At 38.6% G+C, this 26,771-nt stretch overlaps 1 protein-coding gene across 1 annotated transcript; it reads left to right on the plus strand.

Annotated features, from left to right (window-relative positions):
* The first annotated feature begins 422 nt into the window (after positions 1 to 422).
* Positions 423 to 24,041, plus strand: bcl2l11 (BCL2 like 11). The gene is made up of 4 exons (XM_084093466.1): positions 423 to 774; positions 2,565 to 2,824; positions 6,445 to 6,578; positions 20,392 to 24,041. The coding sequence occupies exons 1-4, from the start codon at positions 758 to 760 to the stop codon at positions 20,506 to 20,508; spliced, it is 528 nt and encodes a 175-aa protein (XP_083949592.1). The 5' UTR covers positions 423 to 757; the 3' UTR covers positions 20,509 to 24,041.
* Positions 24,042 to 26,771: the final 2,730 nt, after the last annotated feature.

Below are 26,771 nucleotides of genomic sequence, written 5' to 3' on the forward strand. Positions count from 1 at the left end.
AAGGCTTAGCATTGCAATTGTAAGCCTAGCTTGTATTGCATGCAGCTTTACATTGTTTGAAAATTACCCATAGCATTGTGACTTCTGACACTTGTGATCAAACATTATTCAACCAGACTGTAGTCTACATGAAATACACCACAGAGGAGTCTAGCCCCATGCAAAAGAAGAACTAGTGCTTTTGCATGACACTTGTGATCAAATATTATTCAATCAGATTGTACATGAAATATACCACAGGGGAGACTATAGCCCTTGCGAAAGAAGAACTATAGTGCTTTTGTTCTAGTTTAATCTAAAGTGTTTGTGTACATTTGGAGGCTGGAACTTGTGATGTGATGAATCTGGGCTTGACCATTAGAAGCCCATCCCCCAGTGGGCGTGGTTACTCGGCTTCTTCTGTGTATTCACTTCAGTAAATAGAGTTCAGAACAACTTGCAGCGAGCGCACAGCAGACGCACGAGACTGAGCCTTGGCGAGGAAGTGCACTTAAAAACGACCGAGACAAAAGACACACTCCAAAACAATCCTGTGGACAATTTACAAACAGGATCTTATATGACAACTGCTCCAAAGGAAGCAAAATCATCGAGAGTTTTAGAGGCATCGATTGTCTGAGATTGGAATTGTACTTTTTTTTCTTTAATAACTTTTTTTTTTTTTTTTTAATCTCTGGATATTTGTAAACTGACCCTTCGTTTTGTTGTCTTGTTCATCGTTAACACAATGCGCTAACGCGTTTATGCCTACGCGGATATGTCAGACACGTCCAGGTGAGTTCATACTGGGATATCGTTCTGAATGCCGGCTTTAAGGCAACTTTATTGCGCTTTTTCCTGCATAATTCAACAGTAAGATCGTCTTTCAAAAAGGACTATACGCTTTTAATATACGCGTCTTAACATTTGATCGCCGTGATTTAAAACCTCCCAAAATGGGTGAAATTGGGGTATTGCTTTGTTTATTTATCAAGTCCGCATTGCTTTATTATCCGCGATGAGGTTTTATTCTGGCGAAGCATAGCGCACAAAACACTTAAGTTGCGCGCGGCGGCAAATGAAAAAAAGCGAAACTTCAGATGCGCGCTGTCTGGTCGCCTGTAGTGTCCAGCTAAACAATGTCGCAAAGACAACAAAAGTTGAGATGTAGTAGACGAGTCCACTCCCCTCAGTGGCCATTCCGTGTTGACATTTAACCAGACTGAATAATTCAACTGTGTTTTGCAATGGATAACGATAGGCACCTGTTTGCTTTGTTTTCTTTGCCGTTATATCCACTCAAAATAAACGTGTAAAAACGATAAAACCCGCGGTTGTTGTTAAAGCTCTATAGTTATACCCTACCTACTAAAGTAAAAGCTGTATTTATTCGCGTTTTACTTTCGAAATAAGACTCGAAATGTTCCTGGAAGGAAAATATGGTAATTTGGAATGTGCTGTGCGATGCGCGTTTTTATTTACGATCGTGTTTCTTTTACGATCGTCTCAGTCTGTCGGTCTGTTTAGATTGATACTCGCATAAGTTTGCGCTATTGTCTGCTTGCCTGAACACTTGGAGGCGTCGACGCGCTCCTATTAATAGGAAACTTTTGTTTTGGTGCGCACGATATTGTTTCACCGCCGCTCTATTTCGGTGAAAATAAATCGCGAAAAAACTCCACGCTCGCTCGTACAATAGTATATACTAGCAGTAAAATACTGAGCATTACGGATCGCTGACAAGTGAAACTAAATAAAAAATAAAGGTATCGCAATCTAGTTGCGTCAAACTCCCCCTCGTACAGTACAACATTCATTACTGTCAGTGAAATGCTGACTTTGCAGTTCGCTGACAAATGACATCAAAGCAAGAAATAAAGAAAACCGAAGAAAAAAAATCGCGATCTAGTCGCGCGTGTTTAGATAGAACTCGCGCGTCTACTGAGCAGACAGTAAAGTATGCTAGGCTTCGTATCGGTATCAAGTAGTGACTGGCAATTGCAAGAGCAACAAATATAGCGGTAAGTGACACAACAACAGCATTACAGGGAGTTTGTTCTATTTTGGCTTCTTTGTTTTGTAGCCTCTTTTATACATGTGTCGCTGTTTTGTCATTGTTGCTGCTTCGACGTTTGTCCAAGCCGGCGTGACTGACAATGTTTACTTGGTTTACAGTGAGAACTCTACAGGGATGTGTTTTCATTTTAAAAAGCCAGACATAATAAACCTCTCTAGATAAGTTGGAAACAAAGAATGCGTGTACATTCCGCTACAGCGCGAGCTCGGAGGTACAATTTCGAAGTGAAGTTACAGTTTCACACGATCGCTTCGCGCGTTATAGAGTTTTATCCCAAAAATGTAGACTGTTTTGCTGTAAGGAAGAAATAGGAAGTTGAAGTGGAGCTCGTTTGTGACGCACTTCACCGGGTTACCACTTTATAGAGTTCGCTGCAAGCTAAGTTTTCAAACGCATGTTAATCCCCACGAAATAGACGGGAAATTCTAAGCCCCTTGACAACAACCCACACAATTCCTCTTCGAAACGCTTGCAAAAGACAGTAACGAGTGTTTTGTTTGTTCTGCAGAGAGCAAACGCTGCCCAATGACCCGGCCTCGCGGGGAATCGGAGAGAGCACCGGCGGCGAGCACTTTGACTTCCCTCAGCCGAGCGATGGGGACCCGTTAAGGGGAGGGATTTCCATGTCGAATAGTCACCAATCGAGGTCACAGATGTACAGAACCTTCTCCAGGTCCTCTAGTGGCTATTTTTCCGTCGACAGCGATTCTGTGCCAGGTTCCCCTCTAATGCCTAATATTTCCGAAGCGCAAGATGACCAAAATGATGGTAAGAGCCCCCTGGCGAAAAAAAAAAAGCAACATTTTGTGGTATGTAAACGCAATACTGACGCCTGACGCGACGGATAGCGAGGCATTTTTTTCAGTGGATTAGTCCGTTAAGAATTTGATTATTGCAGATCTAAATATCAAAGCAGACGAGTGCATTTTCCCGCCCTGGTGTGACTTATCATTCTACACGCGCGTTCTAAAATTTTTACAAAATTATTAATTATGAATGATTATTGATCATTTATGGGGCTTCAAGTAAAAAAAGCCCATTATAATATATATTTTTTATTATTATCTATTACCATTTCTGACTTTATTCCCTAGGACAAGGGACAATTTGGTTTTGGCCATGGGGGTCCGTGGACAGGTATATAAAACAGATTTTCTTTAAAAATATTTAAATTAGTTCAAATATCCCTGGATCTGTAAAGATTAGTTCACCCAAAAATGAAAATTCTGTCATCATTTACTCACCCTTATGTTGTCCCAAACCTGTATGGGTTTCTTTCTTCTGTTGGAACTAAAAAGAAGATATTTCGAAGAATGTTGGTAACCAGACAGTTGACAGTAGCCATTGACTTCCATAGTAGGAAAAAAAAAATACTATGGAAGTCAATGACTACCATCAACTGTTTGATTACCGACATTCTTTAAAATATCTTCTTTTGTGTTCAGCAGAAGAAAGAAATTCATACAGGTTTGGAACAACATAAGGGATGAGTAAATGATGACAGAATTTTTTATTTTTGAGTGAACTATCCATTTAAGAAAAACCCTCACAATAAACAGTGAAAGATAGTACAAGTAAAGGTGCATCAAAATATTAATATTGTCACAACTCACTGTTTATTAATGTAATCCATTTAAAAGCTTTGGATGTTTAACTTGGCTCTCAGTTTTCTACATTAGCACAGTGATAAGCATAGTGTTTCAATGCTTGGCAGTGCACTTGTCTTGAGAATCTCTTCCAGAAAGCATGTTCTTCTCATTTTGAAGCAGGACATATCTGCCCAAAGCCAAGTCGGCTCATTTATCTTTGTGACAGCTTCTCTAAAAGAAATAATCTGAATTTCCTTTCTGTTAAGATCAAAATGTTCACTGCATTAGGAGGGTGTGTTAGGGCAAATAAGTGCAGATGCATTCTGAAGTCTATACACTCCTGGGCAAAAACAAAGAAAAGGGCTAAACCAAAATATTTAGTGGTCTTTTAATGTTCTTAACTATTCATTCCAAATCACTGGTTAGGAAATCAGCAAGAATTGCACAAATACTGTAGATAAACTCTCAGATAGCTTTTTACAGGAGTCAGTATTGTTCCACTCAATGTTAATGGCTTCAAACAGTTCATGAAAAATGTCTCCCAGTTCGTTTGAGTTTAATATGAAACCAAATATTCACTTGTAGGGTTCAAATCTGGACTCTGACCGGGCCAAACCGTGAGCCTGATGGACTTGTTCTCAAGCCACTTCTTGGTTGTCTTTACAGTTTGGGCAGGAATATTGTCTTGTTGATCATTCCTCATTAGATAACAACTTTTCATATGTGGGAAGCAAACCATTCTGCAATATTCTACTTCAAAGCATTCAGTTACTTTTCACAGTGAATCGAAAAGCTAAAAAGGCCCAATGACACATTTTCCTCTATGCTTCACTGTGGTAGAGATGCATTTATTATTATATTTCTCAGCAGATTTTCAAAAACACGGCTCTGGAGAATCACCATGCAACTCATGATTCATTGTGATTCATCAATCCACACACAACTTTCCATATTCTGCCAAAAACTTCATTCTGGCTTTTTGATTTTTTCTGAGACAGCAATGGCTTTTTAAGTAATGCATTGTAGTTAAGACCATTAAAAGCTTAGTGTTTAGCCATTTTGGGCTTGGACTATTTTTTTTGTGTGTGTGTGTGTGTGTGTGTGTGTGTGTGTGTGTGTGTGTTTGTGAAAGGCCTGCTTGGTCAATTCACAACATCTTGCAAACCCAATACACCTGAGACACATCTTCTCATAATGCCTCTGATGGAGTAAGCTGATTTGCCTGTTGTCTTCTTGTTTACCTTCACTGTCAACGAGGCCTCAATAAGGCAGTCAGAGAATCAGCCTTAGTGCACGCAGTCAAAATAGACTAGCCAGTCTTTTGTGAAGGCTAGACATGAGATCCAACCATCTCTGTTTTCCCTATTGAGAGCCAGGAGATATGAGATGGCGATAATTGTCTTCCTGTAGCCACTCTTAATGGCAAAGAGAAACAACAATAACTTATCAAGACTCTCATCTGTTGCTCGCTCGACAGGAGAGTTCCTCTACCAGTGGCTCTTGTTTATACCTTTAGCTGCTGCATTGTTTTGGCACAAGGTCTTGAATTTACACGCATGAACTTTGTGCCCTTTTTTGTGGACCTCTTGTGGGTCAGACGTGTTATGTTCGGTCCAAAAATAAATGAAGATGCCGTGATTAACGAAACCAGAATGGAGCATGCATTCAATTTGACTACTGCGATACTGATTTTGTCCTCGTTTGAGATGTTGTTGCTGGCTCTGGGTAGTAATTTAAAGGCACAAGAGAATGAGGTGAAAGTCTTGACTAAAACTTAAAGTGATATTTAGATATTGTCTGGTTCAACTCGAACAGGTCTAGCGGAGTTGTGAAAGGAAATGAGTATCCAATGGTCCTAATATGATTGAGCATGAGAAATAACAGTCAAACGGCTTCTCGCTTGAGTCATAGCTGGAGATCAATTTGAGTTCAGACAGAATTTGGGTGATATTAGTGTTTAGCCTCATAATAACCTCAGTCGTTCAGCTACTGTCTTACCACTGACAGAAGCTGTCGGCAAATATTAAATCATGCTACTGGCCGTGGAAAAACTAAACCAGAGGTTGCAGAGGTGGTTGTTTGCATCAGAGGATGCCATGCAATACACGAGAGGTGTTTGTTAGAAAAAAGTAGAATTGAGTAATTGTTTTCATGAAATTAAGCTTGTTTACCCCTGGCCTTCTGTGCATTTTTTTTTTTTTTTTTGCTTTTGTAATCTTTAATCCAAATTTAATTTGTGTTAGACCTAGCTTTATTTTGGACATTGTTTTAAGACAAAAGGGAACTTTCATTATAATATTTATTTTTTAAATCCCTTTAAATGAAAAAAAAAAAAAAAAGAGTATTTCGTGCATATCAATGCATATAAAAAATTAGAATTTTGTGATGTAAATTTTTGTTCGTATATATATATATATGCCCGTTCACACCAACGACGATAACTAAAAAGATAACAAAAATTGATAGTTCTAAAAATCATTCTCAATATTAAAGAATAGCAGAGTTAACAACACAGCTATAAGGATAACGGCACAGAGGAACAATATTGTTGGAACAATATCACTTTCAGAACGATTTTATCCAGCTGATGAACGATAAAAACATTGACAGCCAATCAGAATCCATCCTGCTGTAACGAGCTCAAGCATTTAAAGTGACAGAGAAGTGCGCGCTTAGAATAAACAGAACGATATTGTGTACTGGTGTGGATGCTAATATAGTTAAGCTAATATAGTTATCATTCTTGGTGTGTACAGGCCTGTAGAGTGTCTTAAACTTGCCTTTCGTTGTGTTTCTCAGAGGTATGGTTCCCCGAACATAGCCCTCAGCACGCGCAGATGGCAGCACCTGTTGGAGCCATGCGGCCAGAGACGGCGGTCGCTCAGGAGCTGCGGCGCATCGGAGACGAGTTCAACAGCCTGTACTGTCAAGGGGTGGGTAATATTAAGGTCCTAGTGTGACACTGTAGGATCAAGCGCAGGAGATCGACGATGATGTCAAGTCAAGACACCTTTATTTATACTGCCCTTCACACAATAGAGATCGTTTCAAAGCAGCTTTACAGTGAAAACAGGAAAATGATGCATTTCGGCTGTTGTTCAGCCGAAGTCAGTTCAGTGTTGATTCAGTTCCGTTGTAACAATCATCAATTATTAAACTAGTTCATTTCATCTATAAAGCAGTTCTGCAAAAAAATTATGTCATCGTCCAGTTCAGTTCAGTTCTCATACAGTCAGATCAATAATATTGTGGAATATTAAGTGTCCCCGACTAAGCAAGCCAGAGGAACCCAAACTCCATCAGGTGACAGAATGGAGAAATTTGGGAGAAACCAAGCTTCAGTTTTCCTCTGGCCAACGAACGAACACGGTGCGATTATGATTCAGACTGCATCACAAGTCAGAATTCAGAACAGGATCGGTAGCATTCAGATATTCATCCAGTTCCTTTTGCTTGAAGATCAGATTCATCACGCCGGTATGGAGCCGAAGCTGGCCATAGGGTCTGTGTGGAGGACCGGTCTGGTTCTTGTGGTCTCTGCTGAGGATCTGTGACGAGGGGATTGTCTAGTTGACAGGATCTCGGCTGACGTTCAGGGCTACGTTGAGGTCGTGTCTAGGTGCAGGTCCACATCTGATCCGGATCCGGCTGACTACGGTAACCTCAGGATAAGGATGAGACGGACAGACTAATATTAGCGTAGATACCATTCTTCTTACGATGTAACAAGTACATCGGGTGTCGTAGGAAGTGTTCCCGGTTCCGGCTGATTACGGTTACCTTGGAATAAACAAGACAGCCTAGATGCCATTCTTCTTATGATGTAACAAGTACATCGGGTGTTTTAGGAAGTGTTCCAAGTTTCGGTTGACCTAATTTATGCAGCCTAGCAATCATTTAACTGATTTAAACAATATAAATTGATAGTGTGTTGCATGTATGACAGGTTAAAGAGATGTGTTCTTAGTCTAGATTTAAAAATGAAATATTTTCATTCACTAGAGAGTATCGATTTCACTCGCTTTGTCTGTCCAGAGAAGCCAGTTTGCGTTTGTGTTTTGGAAGCCGCCCCGTCTCATATCAGTTTCAATCAGGTGTTGCTGAGGGGAGCGCACATACGAAAGCAGTGTCACAAGTCTCTGCAGATCAGGGCCTTAATGAGGGAAATGTTTACTCCACCGCTGTGAAGGGAGCTTTATTTTCATAACTTGTATTTCTTAATGTTGCATCACTCCAGCACCAGTCAAGAAATCAAGGTTCTTCATAGTGGATCAAGGCTCATATGGTGTTCACACTTTGTTTTTTGAACCCTTTGTCTTTATTGATGCCATTGCCCATTACTAGACGATACAGGGTTTCTGCGGGTCTTAATTTGCCCTAACACAAATTAAGGACTTAAATCAGAGCAGAAAGTCTTAAATTCATAGTCATGGCATTCCTTCCTCAGTATTTTTGTATTTTTTTTTCAATACAAATATCTATACTTCTTTGATACGATGGGCCCTATTTTAACGATTTGAAACGCAAATATCAAGCGCAAAACGCAAGTAACTTTGTGGGCGGGTCTCGGGCGCTGTTGCTATTATACCGGCGGGATAAATGACTCTTGCACCCGACGCAAATCTAAAATGGGTTGGTCTGAAGTAGCTTCATTATTCATAGGTGTGGTTTGGGCGTAACGTGAAATAAACCAATCAGAGCGACGTCTCACATTCCCTTTAAGAGCAGGCACGCTTGTTCAATGGCGGGTTGCTATTATAACGGCGGATTTGCCAGACGCAGGACAGGAGCGGTTCACAGCCGAGGAGACCGACGTTCTCGTCAGGGCCGTAAAACACAGAGAAGTGACATTGGGGATGGAGAAACCCACCCAGATTAGCTTCGGTTAAACAGGCGTATAATAATTTGGGTAAATGTGTAAGCTAGATTTATGCCTATTTTTCACATCTTCATGGACACAACAATGTGTTCCCTCGTGTGTTAATATTTTTCCTTGTAATAATGTATGATTTGCAAAAATTAAAACTGCTGCTTCTATGTAGATGAGAGAATCAAAGTTTATGCACGTTGTGCACACGCTACATTACGGCCAAGCATGCGCCCTTAAAATAGCATATGAATAACATGCGCAACGCGCCACCGACTTTAGACTAGGTTTTTCCTGGTCAGTGGCGGAATTGTTTTCTAAACCTGCAAAATAGCACCAGGGAACGTTTGCGCCGGAACACGCCTCCTCTTTTCGCTGAACCGCCCAGGGAGAGCAAGTTCATTCCCAAGTTTACCGACGTGCGTCTGTGGAGGGAAAAGTCAACTGTGCGCGGGTGCAAAATAGGAATGATACATGCATCGTTGTACAAAGTCAATTGCGCTGGGTGCAAGATAGGGTCCATTGACTTAGATGCTCATGTAAAATGAAGTCTTGAAAATTTTAACAAACTGAATTATTTATGCTTAAAACAAAAACAAATATGTCAACGAGTTACGAGAACTTTATTTTGAATTAAGTTGATTTTTGTGAGCCCATTGGCATATTTGTTCTTGTTTTAATCATAAACTCGCTTCATTTTGATCAATTTCACAGAAAACAAGACTTCACATCTTATGTCATTTTGCATCTCCAGTAAATGCATCTATAGACAATTGCACTGGAAAGCAAGAAAACAATACTTAGAAAGAACAGCACTGTGATCAGAAGGTACCGTAAAAGATATTTACATATTCTAGTGGTTGAGAGCAAAGGTTTTCAAGTTAGTAATAGATAGTAATAGATATCTGTTGGAAGTTGTATTTTCAAACTCTTAAAGGTTTCTAATACAAATCATTGTGTTTCTCCCTAGACATTTACATTTAGAAAACATATTGCGTATTGTATTCCCTTCAGTTTATTCCTTAAATTTTCTTTACTTGGTCTCAAAAAGGTCTTAAAAACGTCTTACATTTACCTTCATAAAACCTGCAGAAACCCTGCTATACAAACAGTAGTAACTGTTATTAATTAAGGGATTTATGGTCCTTCTATGGAGTCCCACTTTTTCTTTTGGATATTTTATTAAAATTATATTTTATTAAACTTTTTTTGTGTGTGTGTGTGTGAGGAGGAGGATGCCCATAAAAGGGATATGAAATTAGCATTAGCAATACTTAAGTACACTTTTGTGTGTGAAAAATGTCCTTTGTCAGTTGCCAGTAGCGTAGCGATGTGTGAAGCACAGCTCACACAAAAGTCACCTTCAAACCAATAGCTTTTTTGTTGGTAATCATGGCGATTTCGCGTGAACAACATGAACACGAGTTTTACCATCACGTGAAACTCTCAAAAGCACAGATTCATATTGAAATTTCAATCGCAGACCAACAGTAAATGTGATTGCACTTTATTATTCGCAATTTATTTACTACGCATTGATGAGCAATTAATACATTTTCTGATGTAATATAGATATGGCCTTGTCAGATAAGAAATTAATGTTTATACAGTTGAAGTGCTGACTCGTGTTACGATGTTATAAGTTGTGTAATGTATTCCTTATGCAAATATCGCCGTGCAAGTACAGAATGTCCACCTTTGATTATCTATATGAACATGCAAACACATTTTTTTTCTGTGACGTTACTGGTTCTGATAAGATTCTGTTTTTGTAGGGGTTAAATCTGAGATAATTGATACCTCCGTTGAAGAGTTATAGTCTTTCACCTCTTTGACTCCAATACAGTATCATGCTTCCTGTTTGGGCAGCCGTCCAGTTGGACAAGGTTCTGTCTGGCAGTATTTGTGTTTATTATGTTGTGTCAGGCCTTAACTTATGATCGCTTCTTGGCTAGATGTAGAATTACAAACTTCTTTGAGGATATTAAGTTGGTATGACTCTGGAAGAACAGTTTCTTGTAGTCGCTCTCTGTAGGAGTTTTGATTGAGGCTGTCTCTGTGAGCTCACTATGCAAATAGAAACTTATCTACCCTGGCTATCATTGTTTGATTATTGCTGCGTAAAATTACCTTAGTCATTGTTTAAGTGAGCAAGACCTGCAAACCTCTTGAAAGATTTATCTGTAGGCAAGAGTCCAGACGTGCTCATAAACCGCTCAACGCCACATTTATTAGTGGTGTTTGTTAAGGCAACAGTCACTATTTATTGCTCATACTTTGGATTGTATTTGAACTAAAGTCTAACAATAAGTTTTAGATGTTTTTATGCAACAACATCTACTTCATGTTACCTTTATTTATTTTCTGAATGCACCACTATTCAAAAGTTTGGGGTCGGTATGATTCTTTTGAAAAGTCTGTTATGCATTTATTTGATCAAAAAATACAGTAAAAAGTAATATTGTGACATTTTATTGCAATTTAAGTCAACTGTTTTCTTTTGTAATATATTTCAAAATATAATTTATTACTGTGATGAAAAAGCTAAATTTTCAGCATCCTTGCTGAATGAAATATTAATTTCTTTCCTGCTAGCGTGAATATGATTTGTTATTCATCTGATTGTTAAACTATGTTCAATGCTTCATTCTGCCGGTGGCAATCTTTTGTTGTTGTTATTTCTTCACTTAAAGTAATATCCTTCCAGAGCAATCGCATGACGTCAGAGAGAGATATTCTTATAGAATGTTGAGTGACACATTTACTGTAAACAAGTGCTCTTGATTCATCAGTGCGGGAGTGATTCATTGTTGCTGGATTTTTCTGTTTGTCCAGACACACCCTGTATGTAGCCTTATCATAGGAGATCCCTGGGTTGTCGGACCTTAGAAGGCCCTTTAGCAAAAAAGGAGGATCTATGCTGGAAAAAAAATATTTTGCATCAACATTTTCAAATTTTTAAATTAAGTTTGGCCAAAATAGTTCTTATTGTAATGACTGTATGAATTCAGGTTCTTGAAAGAAGAAAAAGTTGAAATGTCTTGATTTTTAGTTGTTTTTACCACATTTGGGGCCAGATTTACTAACAGTTAGCAGGAGAGTATTTAAATGAATCATGCTAGGTGATTTACTAAGGTTTGCGCCCGTCAATGGACTAATACCGCCATTATTTACCGCCCCATGTCTTAAACCAGACGCTAATTTGCGCTGCTCTTGGTAGATTGTGTTGGTCAGTATGGAAATGATCCGGCTGTGTTCTTCAATTTGAATCAGAAATGTCTACTCTCATCTGCGTTTTTTTGGGAATTGTGCTGTTTAGTAGCCTAAATCTGGCCCTTAATATCTGTTTGTCTTATTTTAAAGTCATCTTGAGGCGCCTTTGGAAGTTCAGCAGCAGGTGTATGATTTTGGCTATTTTGTATGTTAAAAGCACGCAAAACTTAAAAGTAATCTTGAAGCAAAGTATAAGACGTTCATTCGAATATGAGACGCATTTAATGAATCACAACAAGCAGTCCTTACATTACAGGACTGTGCGCGTGACAATAGTGTTTCAGAAGAATCTCGGGAGGAGCAGAATTCATCCCAACCCCCCTAAACCGCCCACTTCTGTTCAAGACTCAGACTAATAGCCCTGGTGGAGTTTCTAATAGGCCGAGGGGTCATCTGAAAAGAGAGAAGAAAAAAGAGGGACAGAGGGAGGGTTGCATGGCAGAGAGCTGTATGTGTCTGGGACAGCTCAGCTTCATTATGTTTACCCTGCGGTTAAGCTCTGGGCTCTAATTATGCAGCGGGTCAGTCTCCTCAGCGCCACAGAGACGCACTCGGGCCTAGCGAGAGTCGCTCACAGTCAGGGTCAGAGAGGAACCGGCCTGCCAGCATCTAAATGGAGGGGTTGGACTCCACACTTTTGTTTATTTCTCTTCTCATGTGTCTGTGATGTCACTTCAGGAGTTTGTTTTGACGCTCCTGTGTGTTTGTTTATTTATTTAGACCATGTTTGTTTGACATCTATAAAGCACATTTTGGAATGGCTGATTGGAGAAACTATCAATGAACTGCAGTATTTCCATATCCTGAAACTTCAGATTTAACAAAATTCCATGCAATCTTGACTTGATGCATTTGGGTTGATGATAAACTGAATAAAATATGAATGGTTCGTGCCTGTGTGAAACTCTGAGGACTGCTATAGTTGCTTGGGTGTTGCTAAATGGTTGATAGAGTGTAACAAATAAACTGATGTAGATCAGTGGTTCTCAAACTCTTTGACTCCAGCAACAATAAAGGCCCCAGTTTTTTTTCATGATTTCCTGATAATGGTTTTTAAGGGTGTGTTCACACTTGCCATGTTTGTTTTGATTAAAACAAACTCTGGTGCGATTGCTCTGTTAATGCGGTTTATTTGAATAAGTGTGAACGCTGCCATCTGAACCCTGGTGTGCACCAAACAAGTGGACCGAGACGCTGAAAAGATGTGTCTCGGTCCACTTACAAACAAACTCTGGTGTGGCTCAAATGAAATATGAATGCAACACGGACATGTAAATGAACCAAAAACAGGACATGATGTCACAAGATGTGACCCTAAACCGGACAGAATGCTAACGCACGCCTGTTTTTTCTCATCATCGTGATGTTGTCCATCACAGTTCGGTACCGGCATCAGAACCGCGTCTCACCGCAGCAGATCTTTGTATGTGTGTGTGATGGAGGGATTCCTGCTGATGTTTTGACTCCTGGTCAGAATACCATCATATGTAGGCTACGCATGCTATGCTACTCATGCTATGCTACACTACGCATGCTATAAAAGCCATTTTTTAGATCTTTTAGATTAAGTGTCAAAAATGACAGTGTGAATGCTAAGCGAACCAGGACTAAATGTTTTATTTAGATTTCTTGGTCCGGACCAAATGAAACTAGAGAACTGAACTACAAGTGTGAACACTCTAAAAATAATTTTTACTCACGATTTCTAAAAGATTTTAGAACTTAAAATCTAGAATAACTAGAAAAATTGGTATTCACTATAAACTGCCCATGGAGTTATAGTTGTATTGATTAAATTTGACAGGTCTTGTCAATCACTTTGAAAAGTAATATCACACCTCTTCTATTCAAAAAGCAATTCAGTCAGTACGAGTTATGTTTAATAACATCTAATACTTACTGTTAGGGCTTTATTCAAATATCTAACACTAAGTAAGAGGAATATTAATAATAATGCATGCCACTAATAAAAACTAAATTAAGAAAGCATGAGCAATCAAATCTCTTTTGGCAGTCTTGTTTATTAAATGCAGCGACGCAAGAAACCCGTGTGAGCTTTCAGTTCGAGTTCCTCTCATAAATAGAAACATAATCAAAAACTTCAGCTGGGATTTGTTGGAGACCCTATAATTGTCCTCGATGTGCAGTGTTATAAAGTCTGTTTCCAGATCGTTCCCTCTCCTCAGCACTTCTCCAGGGTTGGCTCTCGGTACACCAGCACCGATTGAGGAGTGCTAGTGTGACATGCTAGCACTCTGTTAGTAAGCAGCGCTCTAATGCAGAGCAGATGTCTGGCCACAGAGCGCGCTTGTTGTTCCAGCCCCGCTAATGTCTGCATCTCGCCCTGCAAAATCGCACATGACGGACCTTTGTCAGCTCTTTGCATCAATGCTCTTTTGTTGCAAGACTCTTCCCTGGAGAAATGGAACAGTCTAGTGCATTGTAGCTGATAAAGTTTCTATTGAGTCATGCGGATACCTCTCAGGAGATGATTGCATGCGTTTATGTCCGAGCATGCTGCAAACTTACTGTCTCCCTGAGGGTTTGTGCTGTGTGAGTGACTACCAGTAAGTCAGAAGTAACTCGACTGTCCCTCCTGAAACGAGTCATTGTAGAAGTAGAAAAAGCTTCAATTGACCTTAAGGCCTGCTCACACCAAGTCGGCATGAAACGGAAGGTGCGATAGTCGTTTCTTCTCTACAAGAACAGGAAAAAATGTAGGACGGGACTTGGTTTTGTCCATGGGGAGTTGATTAGATAGTTGTGGTTTGCTATTGGTCGGTCTCATGTGAGTGACAGGTTGACCCGCCCTTTTTTCCCTAGATGATGAACAATAAAAACACAGCCAATCATAATCCACCTGATTTTAAAGAGCTCGAGCATTTGAAGCAGCAGATGATAAAACTGCAGAGCACATTTCTAATAAACAGAATGTTATTGTCTGCTGGTGTGGACGCTAATCTAGTTATCGTTATAGTTATCTTTATAGTTATCGTTCTTGGTGTGACCGGGCCTTTAGTCAGGGTAGACGTCATATTTAATATGATGTGGATGAAAATGATCGTGCAAGTACAGTGCATTTAATATGTTGTGTACTTGGGTGGTAAATTAAAAATTAAAACTCTGGAAAACGTTTTAGGATGTGAATTAGATGCAATTTTTAGAAAGTCAGATGATGTAAAACTGCTTCGAGTTATTGTGCCCCAAGGAATCAAGACCAGTAACATGCATTATTATTATTAGTATTATTATAAGGATTATTAAATGATTTTTAATGTACATTTTGCAATAAGGTCCCACTTGTTAACATTACATTTAGTTGGCAATACATTTGTTGCAGTATTTATTCATCTTTATTAACATTAGTGTATAAAAATGCATTGTTAGTCCATGTTAGCTCAGGTCCGTTACATAATATTAACATACAACTTTGGATTTTAAGATAGTAAATGTTGAAATTAACATGAACTAAGATCAAATAAATGCTGCTGTTCATGTTGTTGTTAACAAATGGAACCTTATTGTAAAGTTTTGATTTGTGACGTCCCATAATTCTCCTTCCTCTGCATCTGTTTGCACTTTTCCCTATTGTTTTTATTGCATACACTGATTCTATAAATATATATCCCATCTTACAACTTGACAGTGCAACTGCAGGCTGACATGCAGCTAATTAGGTGTAGTTTCTTTGTTCTCTATGTTTTTCTATTCCGTGAGTTTGTCACATGCTATTCCTCCACGTAAACTGAAAGCACATGCGCTTGTGTTGTATTACATTGGTTTTTACCAGCTCTGGCAATAGCGGAGCAGCCATCTGTGAATGCATTAGCAGCTCGCTAGTCTGTGAGGATTGTTTTGCTGTGCTCTGGCTTTGTTGAGTTGTGGCAGCTCTGTTTTTCTTGCATGTGGTCACCGGGTTTATTGCCACGCCAGACTCCTTTGTCCATGCGAGATGAGTCAGGGATGCCACTCTTTTACTCTCGTACGGTCTCCCTGTTTGCCCCCCGTCCCACTACAGATAGCAAACTAGATAAACACCATCTTTTGTGTCAAGATTGTTTTTAAAGCTAACAGTGACGAATTGATCCCAGATGGAGGAGACGAGCGCAGATCTGTGTCGACTCAAACCAGGCTGAAATAGTAAATAAGTCTGTGTTTTTCCGCTGCGGCGCATAAGCTAATTGTGCTTGATTAGAGGGATGCGCCCCTGTCATTTCACTCGATCTGCAGTGTCACGCTGGTTTTGAAGATGCGCTTACCACATCACAAACAAGAGCCTTTTCTTGACCCGCTTGTGTTATGCATGCAAAACACAACTGCTCTTTCGTAACAACATACGAATGGTTATGTAAACTAGTGATAGACCAATAAATATGATGGCATTTGGCTGTTTGAGGGTGTTCAGATTGGCTGATATCTGTGTGCAGTTAACCCTTTCACACATGAGGCAAGATATAATATTCTAGCTGAGCCCTTGGCGTGAGTTTTTTTTCCAAGTACGCATGTTAATCGCACTACAGCTGGCCTATGCATTGTGCGCTTGATATGCACAACTTATATTGTGCAATGACAGTCCTACTCTCGTTATCACTAATGGCCATTAAAAAACCCATTACAGTAAGCGTAGTATTTCAGATTAAATTTCCTTCAGGTTTAAAATGCGGTACAGCTTCCTCTCTGAAATGCCCTTTGAATTTGGTTCAACTAAACTCAATGACCTCAGGAGTTGTTTTGTTGTGGAAGTCGTTGAATTGCATGGTTTAGCATTGACTCACGTTCAAGTTGAAAGTCAAGTGAAAATATTCAGCAACGGTAAACTAGTGATAGACCAATAAATATGATGGCATTTGGCTGTTTGAGGATGTTCATATTGACGTCAAGCTTGTCACATGACACACTGCTGTATGACTAATACGTTGGTTTTATTGAATTTTTTCCTCTTTATTCAAAGTATTCACTAACTTAACTGTATTGTGAAATTTCTGATATTCTGATTTTCAAATATGTGTTAAGTAAATGTATTTTGCCATTTAAACATCTTGATCATGTTGGTGGGATTTATAATTGGCAATAGGCAATGAAAATTCATCCACTTCTTCTGAAAGATATAAAAGTAAATGGCCGGTGAAATAGGAGAAGAATAGAGTAAACTTTATAGTTACCATTGAAAGGATCATTATTGCCACTTCCATCGACATTAGTGAGTATATTACAAGTACTTGTGTGAAATTAAATGTCTGAAAAATAAACTTTGTGTGGTTGAAAACACTGAACAATCTAGACACAATCTAGATCTAGATGGCTCGGCGCTAGCCAAAGTGCAAAAGCAGATTTGAATTTAAATTTAGCAGTTGATCACATGACGCACTGAACATTCTGATCACACTGGTGTGATTGTATGTGTCAAAGGGTTAATAGAAGCATTAAATCTCCCTCCAAATTTTAAAATGGAAAGTTCAAACTCTGAATTCGAAATGGTTGATTCAATAATATGTCCTTTTTATATGTCAAGTGCATGCTTTTAATTTTGATAGAAATTGTGCCAGTGTTTTTTGCAAATGTGGACTAAGGCTACGTCTACACTAATCCAGATACATTTTAAATACATCTCTTTCTCCACATTTTGGCCTTTCGTCCAGTGTTTACGTCCTGTGAAAATTTAGCTTTTCCCCCCTCAACCAAGTGGATACATTTGAAAGCGACATTTCTGTGTTGTTGTGTGGACTGTGAAAAGGGAGGTATTAGAAAATACAAAGAGTGAGCGGTAAGATATTTTGCTTATAAAATGATTGTGCCAGATAAACAATGTGAGAATTTTATGTCTGGTCTCTTAAGTATCATCTCAGTGAGTTTTTATTACGATTTATGCATGCGCAGTTAGATGATTTAAGCGTTTTCCAATGTATCAGTGTGTAGAGAAACTTTTGGAAAGCACTTGAAACGCTAGTGTGAACAGAGAGCTTTTGAAATGAAAACGCCAATGTATCCAGATTAATGTAGACACAGCCTAACAGACCTATAATGTAATAGTAGCTCAGCTTCTTTTAGCAAGTATGCATGTTAATCGCGCTACAGCTGGCCTATGCATTGTGCGCTTGATATGCACAACTTATATTGTGCAATGACAGTCCTACTCTCGTTATCACTAATGGCCATTAAAAAACCCATTACAGTAAGCGTAGTATTTCAGATAAAATTTCCTTCAGGTTTAAAATACGGTACAGCTTCCTCTCTGAAATGCCCTTTGAATTTGGTTCAACTAAACTCAATGACCTCAGGAGTTGTTTTGTTGTGGAAGTCGTTGAATTGCATGGTTTAGCATTGACTCACGTTCAAGTTGAAAGTCATGTGAAAATATTCAGCATTTGAAACAAGTCTTTCTCTTTGAAGTACATTCAGTTTGAGAGCTGCAGTCACTGTACTGACTCATGATTCTCTCGTATAACCACACACACAGACATGCACATGCACACGCGCACACACACACACACACACACAGTGAAATCTTCCTCCATTTCAGTCCACTTCCTCCTCACCTGTTTCCTCTGGCTGAATACACAATCCCTCCTTGGGCACGTTGTGATTTTTGGCAGGGCTTTTACTGAATTAAATGGTTTTTTTCCACTCTCTGCATTTGTTTGTAAAGAAAGTGTTTTATGACAGGGGCTGATTTAGACCACATGCTGCAGGCCCATTGTATTCATAGACACACACCTGCCTTGATTTAGCGATTTAATTAATGTACGTGTGTGCGATAGCAAAGTGAATCTAAAATGGGTTAAAAATGGGCCATATTTGACCCCAAAACCAGAAGAAATTATATTATGCATGCATAAATATTAACATTATTAGCATAATAGTTAAGCACTTAACCCCACCCCCACCCCACCCCAACTTGTCAGTACTGTACTTTTTTTTGGTATAAATATAACAGAAAATAAATATCAAAAATAATATTAAGATAACATTTATATATTTTAGTTTATATTAATATTAAATTCATTATATATATATATTATTTATATAATTTAATATGTTAATGTATAAAAAAGACTGGTTTAAGGCATGCTTTTTTTGTGGGTCGGTAAATAATGGGGCAAATGCCAGTAAATTGACAAGCGCAAACCTTAGTAAATCACCTTGAATAATTCATTTAAATGCTCTCCTCCCATACATTTTTTCATCTAAAACATTGAAATATTTTTCTTTGGATAGTGGGGTGAAATATGACAGAGATGTTTTTTATGAGATTCTCCCAGTCTGTTGATTGTTGGGTCTGCAGATTATTATCCTGGAGGTGAGGGGAGACGCCCAGGCCTGGTGTTTTTCATCCTCCTTTCATTCTCTACAGGAAAGGCTTTTTTTCTCCTCAGTTTTTCAGACTTGTAGAGTGTGTTTCCTCACGAGTTCCTGCCAGTCTCCTGGGGGAAATGCCCCCGCTGCTTATCGCAGTCATTCAGCACGCCGGGTGAACGCGAGTGCTGAGATACAGGCCAAAAAGAGGCCACCTGGTTCAGGTCAACCGCTGCCAAATCTAACTCGACTCGGAGCTTACCGGATAACCTGTCAGCTGCTAGTTCCTGTATTGCATTTGTTGTAGATCTCATCGCCGTAAAGAGACTGTAAATCCTTCAAAGCATCAAGGTCTCAACATGGTATTTTATGTGTCAACATGGTGCACAGTGTCTCGATATAAGCTGAAGGACTTACCTGGGCGGCTCTTAACCGTAAAGATTAGCAGATATGAGTCAGAATTATTTCAATGTGCGTACGTGCACTAATATGCATGTGCCTGTATCTACATTAGGCACGGGTCAGTTAGTCAGGTAAACTTGGAGCATTTAGCATTGCGATTTAAAATCAGCCCCTTTGCTAAAAATGATTTTAGCATTTACCAAATGTGTTGAATTTACAGGATAGATGTAACATCAAGAGGTAGTGTACTATACTTCCAGCATGCCAATTTAGCAACATCACAGCTATTAAAACACCACTTTTATAAAAATGGCAACAAATGCAATAGAGCGCTGCAGTTTCCAACCTGGTTCGCATCACCCAGTTTCCCTCGACACAAACCCAATAGGATTTTTCCATTGGCTTTTGGATTATCGTTTCGTTCATCATGATAGTCTTCACAAATGATACAATCGCCAGAAGTGAAAAGCTAAACGTAGGCTATAAACGAACTACACAAACCTGAAAGTTTGAGTTAGAATAGTTTGCAAGAGCACAATTATAAACACAACGAGGCTGTGAAAGCGAACTAGCGAGTAGATGAGTTTACCTGCCTTTTTCAAGACACGTAAAAGCTTTAAAAAATCTCAAAGGGGGAGGAGGGGGGTGGGGGTATTACTGATGTATTTTATGTCATAGAATAAAACGTAAAAATATCTTGATCTTGTGTTGACCACAGGCCTTATTTTAGACATATAACCAAAAACCCATTATAAAAAAACAACACTGACTTCAGGACGATGGAACCGGAAATGCTAAAATGCTAGTTTCCAGCGTTTGTCTCTATTCTGATTTGCAATTTGTCTATTTGAAGATATGTACTATTCCTCTGATTCTCATTTAAATACCTTGTTTCTCTTTCATCCTAACAGCGTGGTCCGGGCGGGAACAATGTGGCCCAGCTGCACCCTCCCAACGAACATATCATCGTCATGTGGATGAACGACCTGATCGGACGTCTAGTACAGTTTTTCCTGCGAAGAAGATGATTGACACATTGAATGCCCAGCAGCAAACGTGTAGCAACGTACAACCCCCCCTCCCTCTCCTGACTGTATATATATGTACATAATAAGGGATAACAGCAGTGCTGCTCTTCCACAACCTCTCCGGGTTACGGCGTACAGCTTTGGACCTGTCGGGATGTGTGCAGATCTGGACGGATATATTAATTGGGAACCCTCGGCCATCCATAGACTGACTCACAGCAGTTTCCTGCGTTCACATGGAAAGCTGAGCCATTAGATGCTGTGTTGACAAGACTTAAACGTGGAGGTTTTTGTTGCAATGCATAAACCTCATACGTAGTGGAAACCGTGCCTTCATTGCCTGTTTGCCCTTGACTTGTCTCTCCTTTATTGTCTTTACCTTGTCTTTTTTCTTCATGGCTTTTATATTTATTTTTCACTGTATTTAATTTGTACATCTTGTTTTTAATTTCATGAACGTGGATGTTAGTCGGTCAAGCGTGGACATTATTGGTTCCGTAACGTGTTCATTGGCTCCAAGTTTGCACTTGCGTTTGGTCTGCGTAGTCTATACAAATCAGATTAAATATTATATAATAATCCCATAACAGAAAATGAAATTTGAGATTTGAGAAAACATGACCGAAAAAATCAACAATATATAGAGATTTTACCTATTTTGTCAAAAACCACTTGCACGATGAATTAACTTTAGCCAGTCTTTTGTGGATTTGACATTGGCTTCCAAGTTAAGAGTACATCTTTACTTTGAAGCCAAATAATGAAAGGCCTTTTCACATGACTCGTGTCAACATTTACCAAAAAACTGAAGTCTATGAAGCACCAATTTACTTCATTATCTCTTGCTGCTTTCCATGCAGATTTAGCATTGTAAGTTAGCACAAGGGGGAGGGACACATTTGGCTCATGAATATTAATTATGTGATATGACATTCACTCAGTAGTCCATACTGTTTTGCTTAAAGGCAGACAATGGCAAGTAAGCACTACTAAAAGTTATAGTTTAGCTGCTACTTCCCATCTAAGTGCATTGCTGCTGACGCAACCATTTGGAAGAAACTTCTGCTATAATTTTGCACTGGAGCAAAGAAAAAAATGACAAAAATGACAAAAATATTATTTTCCAAGAGGGCGCAACCTTAAAGTGCGGTTGCATTTACCGTTGCCCAGTCATTTCAATAGGAAACCACATGTACGGGAGTTTCGTGCGAGGATGAAATATTTCTCCTCACAGATTTCGTTCATGTTCAAGTTAGTCATACAAATTCACTTCTTTGACTGACAGAAAGCTGCTTGGTTCGAAAGTGACTTCTCTGTAAGCAACACTATTAACAATAGACATTTTGCTAACGTAACCGCACCTATAGTTATACCCATTGATACATCCTTGCCTATAATGTAATATTCAAATTTCAAACAATTTCAACTCTAACCCTTTTTGCAGCTGACCTTTGCATCCTGAGCAGTAACGTTTTGTGAATATACGTTTTGCATGTAATTTTCCAGTTATAGGCTCAAATGTGCATTAAGCCTTTTGTTTACTTTCACTATTTTCCGCTTTGCCAGTACTCTGTCTGCAATGCTTTTCATGCAAAGGTCAAAGTGTCGCATTACAATAGTGTTTAGAGAGGAGTCATGTGAAAAGGTCTGACAAACATCTTCAGGTACTAGACCAGTATATTAATTATTTTATGTAAGTGAATACCAGTAAAAAAATATATCTCATTTGACAGGCAAAGGTAGTGAGTATGTGTAACTAACATGGACGTTTTTGTTATTTTAACGTTGGAAACATTCCACATTTGGTATTTCGATTTGTTAGATACCTTGTTTGTCTCTCAATTAGAAATGGGAAACAAGAGCAAAAGTGAAATTTTAATGATTCCATTAATGTTCCAACAGATTGTGCTTATGCCTTGTGAATCTAGTTTAGGTCAAGGGGTTATGTGGATTTTATCATTTAGTTATTTGATGTTCTCCCAAAGTGATCATGCACGTTGAAGTGCCTTGTTCAAGAGCAGGATTTTTTTATTACACCAAACTTGGGAATGAATGTGCAACCCTTACACCGTGTCCTAACCAGACGCGATACGATAAGATTCCAGCGACAAATAATTTGTCTGTCCACACGCGACGCGACTGCGTTAAAATCAATCAAAACCCACAGCCAATCAGAACAGCGCGTGGGCGGAGTCTCAGAGAGTAATCTTAACGGCACTCGCAAGAAAATGGATAAGTTCTACATAATCAAATTGACAAATATTACACCATTTAAACATTAAAAATACATAGGCTACTGAGTTACTAAAACAATCTTTGTCAAAGAATACACTGTTTGTTCACAGTTTGAACGTTCTTGTTTCCGTTTGTTTAATTTCAAGATCTGAGGTAAATTATCCATTGATGCTTTTAAAGCTACAAAGCTGGAGCACTAAATGATATTCAAAGTCACATTGCATGCTTTTAACATTAAATAAAGCACATAAACAGTACCTGAGATCATCATTGCCACACTTTGTGTTTGTTGTTCCAGCACGACGTCGCAGAAAAATAGAAACTGTTTCTAAAATACAATCGTCGCGTGTCGCCGTCGCGGCTGGTTAGGACACGGTGTTCTAGTTAATTGCCCATATCCACTAGTAGTGCACACATTACAACCACTGTTCAACACCCGCCTTACCCCGCGTCTTACAAACTGGCTTGTCTAATTGGCCTTTAACCAGCCTCAGGGACTAAGGGAAATACACCTGTGTAGATTTCTTGAACAAACCGGTCTTCCATCTTTACTTCAGCTTACTGGTTCTTCTCCTGGCTTTACTTTTTTTTTTACCATTGTCCCAGTATTCCAGTAATCAATGCACAAGGCTCAGGATGAGTCGTCAAGTATGTTGGTGTAATGATGTATTTTTAGATGCAAAGAATTAAGTAAATATGAATTGATGTGTTGGCTACCTACCATGAAAGGTATTGCTGAAAGTTTAAGAAATAAATATATAAGGTGTGTGTAAAAATCCGTCGGTTAGATATTCCACTTGGCCCTGTTATCATATGAATTTGTTTGTATATCAGTTAGATTGTTTCTCTTTGCCAAAATGATAATGTTTAGCTTGTCTACCGTTCCAGGTTTACCACTCAAACCAAAGACCTCGTTTTTCAATGCTATTGTGCGTTGTGTCATGTTCCACGTTTTCGTTCTCTGCCTTTGCTGAAGAATTTTAGCAGCATTCCCGTTCTTTAGCCCTTTAAGAACAAACCTTTTTTTTCTTTTTCTGAGGGAAATCCATGGATTTCAGGCCAACCTGTGTATTTCTCACTGGACCTCTGACTGAGTCTCTTCAGTCCTGTTGCACTGAACACCCGCATTGCCCGATCTGACGCCACCCAGGACCCAGTACATTTGTAGCACAATGATAATTTTTTTGTTTGTTTGTTTGTTTGTTTGTTAAATGTATCTTTTTGTATTTTGCACTGAAATTTTCTGTGCTAATTTGTGCAATACAGCTGTAAATAAAAGCCGCTTTTTTCAACTTTCTCAGTCTCTTTTAATAAGTATTAATAAAAATGGATGGACTAAGTATTTCATTGATTCTCTGCAAGAAAACAAAGTTGGATCAACATAAAACGCAAATCTCGGGGAGAGAAAATTAGGTAATTTTAGTATCAACTAAAATTAATCCATTATAAAATTGTGAAACTGAAATTTTCCATACACTGTAAAGGATTGCAGAGCAAAATAAGTAGAAATACACTTTAAATGAAATGGAAGATTAAGTTAGCAATGCTGTGATAAATGAATCAGTATGTGCATGAATAAACATAAGCAGATCTAGTAAAAAATAGTATGTAACTTTAGTATAAAAATTAAGAAAATAAAAGATGATTTGTTATTTAAAACAACACAAACTGCATTTTTCATATGCTACAGTAAGCTTACCATTTTAAAATATGTGCATGCTTCATTGTTCTAACTGCGCACTGTAAAAATGTTTTCCCAAAGGAACTGGTTATGACTGGTCAGATTGATGATAATTTCAAACCTGACAACATTTATTGGGTTAGATAGTTTAAAGTCATTTACGGGCCAGATTAGGTACAACCTGCATGAAAAACTCATGGTCAATGTTGCAACACATTTTACAAAGACTTTTTTTGTTTGCGTGAGATCTGGAAACTCTCCCCCCCCCCCCCCCCACCCCCCAATGAGTAGCCTATCAATGCTCTTCAGCAGAACATGGAAAGTACGGTACCTTCCACTTGGCACAAACTGTGACATAATTTCATAGTTTGCCTTCAGCCAATCACCTCTCAGTGTGGTCACATGACTGCACTTGCCCTAAGGAGGAAGGATTTATTGAGTATTTTAGTTGTCTAACTTTAGCATGACTCAGTTAGCCATGCAGTGACATGACCTGTTGATGTGTGAAGTCTGGGGGAATAAAACTGCTCAATAATGTCACAAATTAGGATACATTTTGTCATACATTTATAAAGAGAGAGACAGCCGTTGTATTTGTTACTTCCAATCAATCAAAGTGTGCAAGTTTAAAACACCTGCAGCACAGACTGATAAAAGGTTGCACTTTATTGATCTTTGATTTGAGGGGAAATTCTCAAGCAAATGAGATTAAAGAATGACTTTCAATACAGCTGATTGTCAGAAGTATACTGTAAACATTATAATGTAAACATTTAACTAAAATTTTAAGTAATAATAATAATAGGCCTACAAAAGAGCTATTGTGTTACATTAACGTTAACGTTACTCCTTAAAGGGTACGCACAAACAAAATATGTAACGTTTATTTACTCACCCTCGGGCCATCTGATATGTATAGGTGACTTTTATCTCACAAGAAGAAGATTTTTAGATGAAACCGTGATTTTTGGTGATTCGTTTAATGCAAGCCAACGACTGCCGTCACTTTAGGAGTCAAAAAACATATACAGGCAAAACAAAATTAATACCCGTGACTATTGACGACACACTGTCTTATGAAGCGAAACGAAAGGTCTGTACAAGAAACTGAACATTAATTACAACATTGTTACCTGTAATCCACAGCCTTTGCAAACGGTACAGGGCGCGTCCACGACAGTCTGGAGCGCAAGCTTTCTGTCGCTTTTGAGCTGACACTGTGTTTGTTTACAACAGAGAGGGAGGACGTCTGTGTTGCTTTTATCTCACATTCACAACTACAGCAGTTTACACTATTAGTGTTTTCCTTTAGCGTTACAAACGAAATATACAACAAACATCTCTTTCTCACGCGCTTGCGTCATAAAGCGACAGGAAGCTCGCGCTCGAGAGTAGTACAGACTGTCGTGAACGCGCTCAGGACCGATTGCCCATTCTCTGCATTACAGGTAATAACCATAGACAGTATATAACCCAGCAAACACAGAACGTTGGCACAACGTACCCAACCTTCTAACAACGTTTTATTAACATGGCCAAAAGGTTGCTATAAATACGTTGGTGAAGGTTGTTACATCGTTGTCACAATGTTGACATTAAACCACCGTTCAGGGCCATTGCTTAAGGTTGTGCCAACGGTGTCTTGACAACCAACCACTGGACTACATTATGTACTCGTCACTGCCCTGAAGCGCGAAAATCAGACTTTTAAATTTCAACCGCCCCTTGGGCTCATTGTGTTGTCTCGTTCTTCATCGAGCAAGGATACGTGAGTATTGCGTTTTATTTACTTCAGCTAAATAAGATACGTAATTATTCAAACACAATCTACAACTTTATTTTCTAATGTGACTAATGTAGCCTCGCTTGCACTTTTTCATTTAATTTGTCTGCTATTTATTTATTTTAGTCTCATTCGTTTCTTTGCTCCTCTGGATTTGTGTATGTTTCCTGGACTGTTTCCGTTTAACGTTACCGAATTTTATCGTCCGGCTTTCGACTACTGTCTGCCATGTACAGAACCGGTTTTGTTCATTAAATATTCTGATCTTTGCTTTTTATGTTTTATTTATTATACTTAAAAAGAAATTTGTATATTAATTTATTTAGTTTTTTTCTTTTTTCACAAATGTATGACTTTTGGAAGTGCAATTTGATTACCATATATGCAGTTAATAAAGTTTAATAAAGTTGAATTAACGTAACCTTCTGTAATTTTTACACTTCAAAGTGTACACTTGCAGGTGTTGATTATAATTAGGCTAATTTACTTATAGCCACATTAAATAATAATAAGGATAAACAATATTTAATAAAACTATATAATTATCTAACATATGACTAATCA

Source organism: Abramis brama, assembly GCF_963993115.1.
Source record: "Abramis brama genome assembly, chromosome: 19".
NCBI classification, from domain to species: Eukaryota; Metazoa; Chordata; class Actinopteri; order Cypriniformes; family Leuciscidae; genus Abramis; species Abramis brama.

Coding starts and splice junctions, on each gene's coding strand:
- bcl2l11 (XM_084093466.1), top strand. Junction 2,825..6,444: donor GCAAGATGACCAAAATGATG/GTAAGAGCCCCC, acceptor TGTGTTTCTCAG/AGGTATGGTTCCCCGAACAT. Junction 6,579..20,391: donor ACAGCCTGTACTGTCAAGGG/GTGGGTAATATT, acceptor TCATCCTAACAG/CGTGGTCCGGGCGGGAACAA.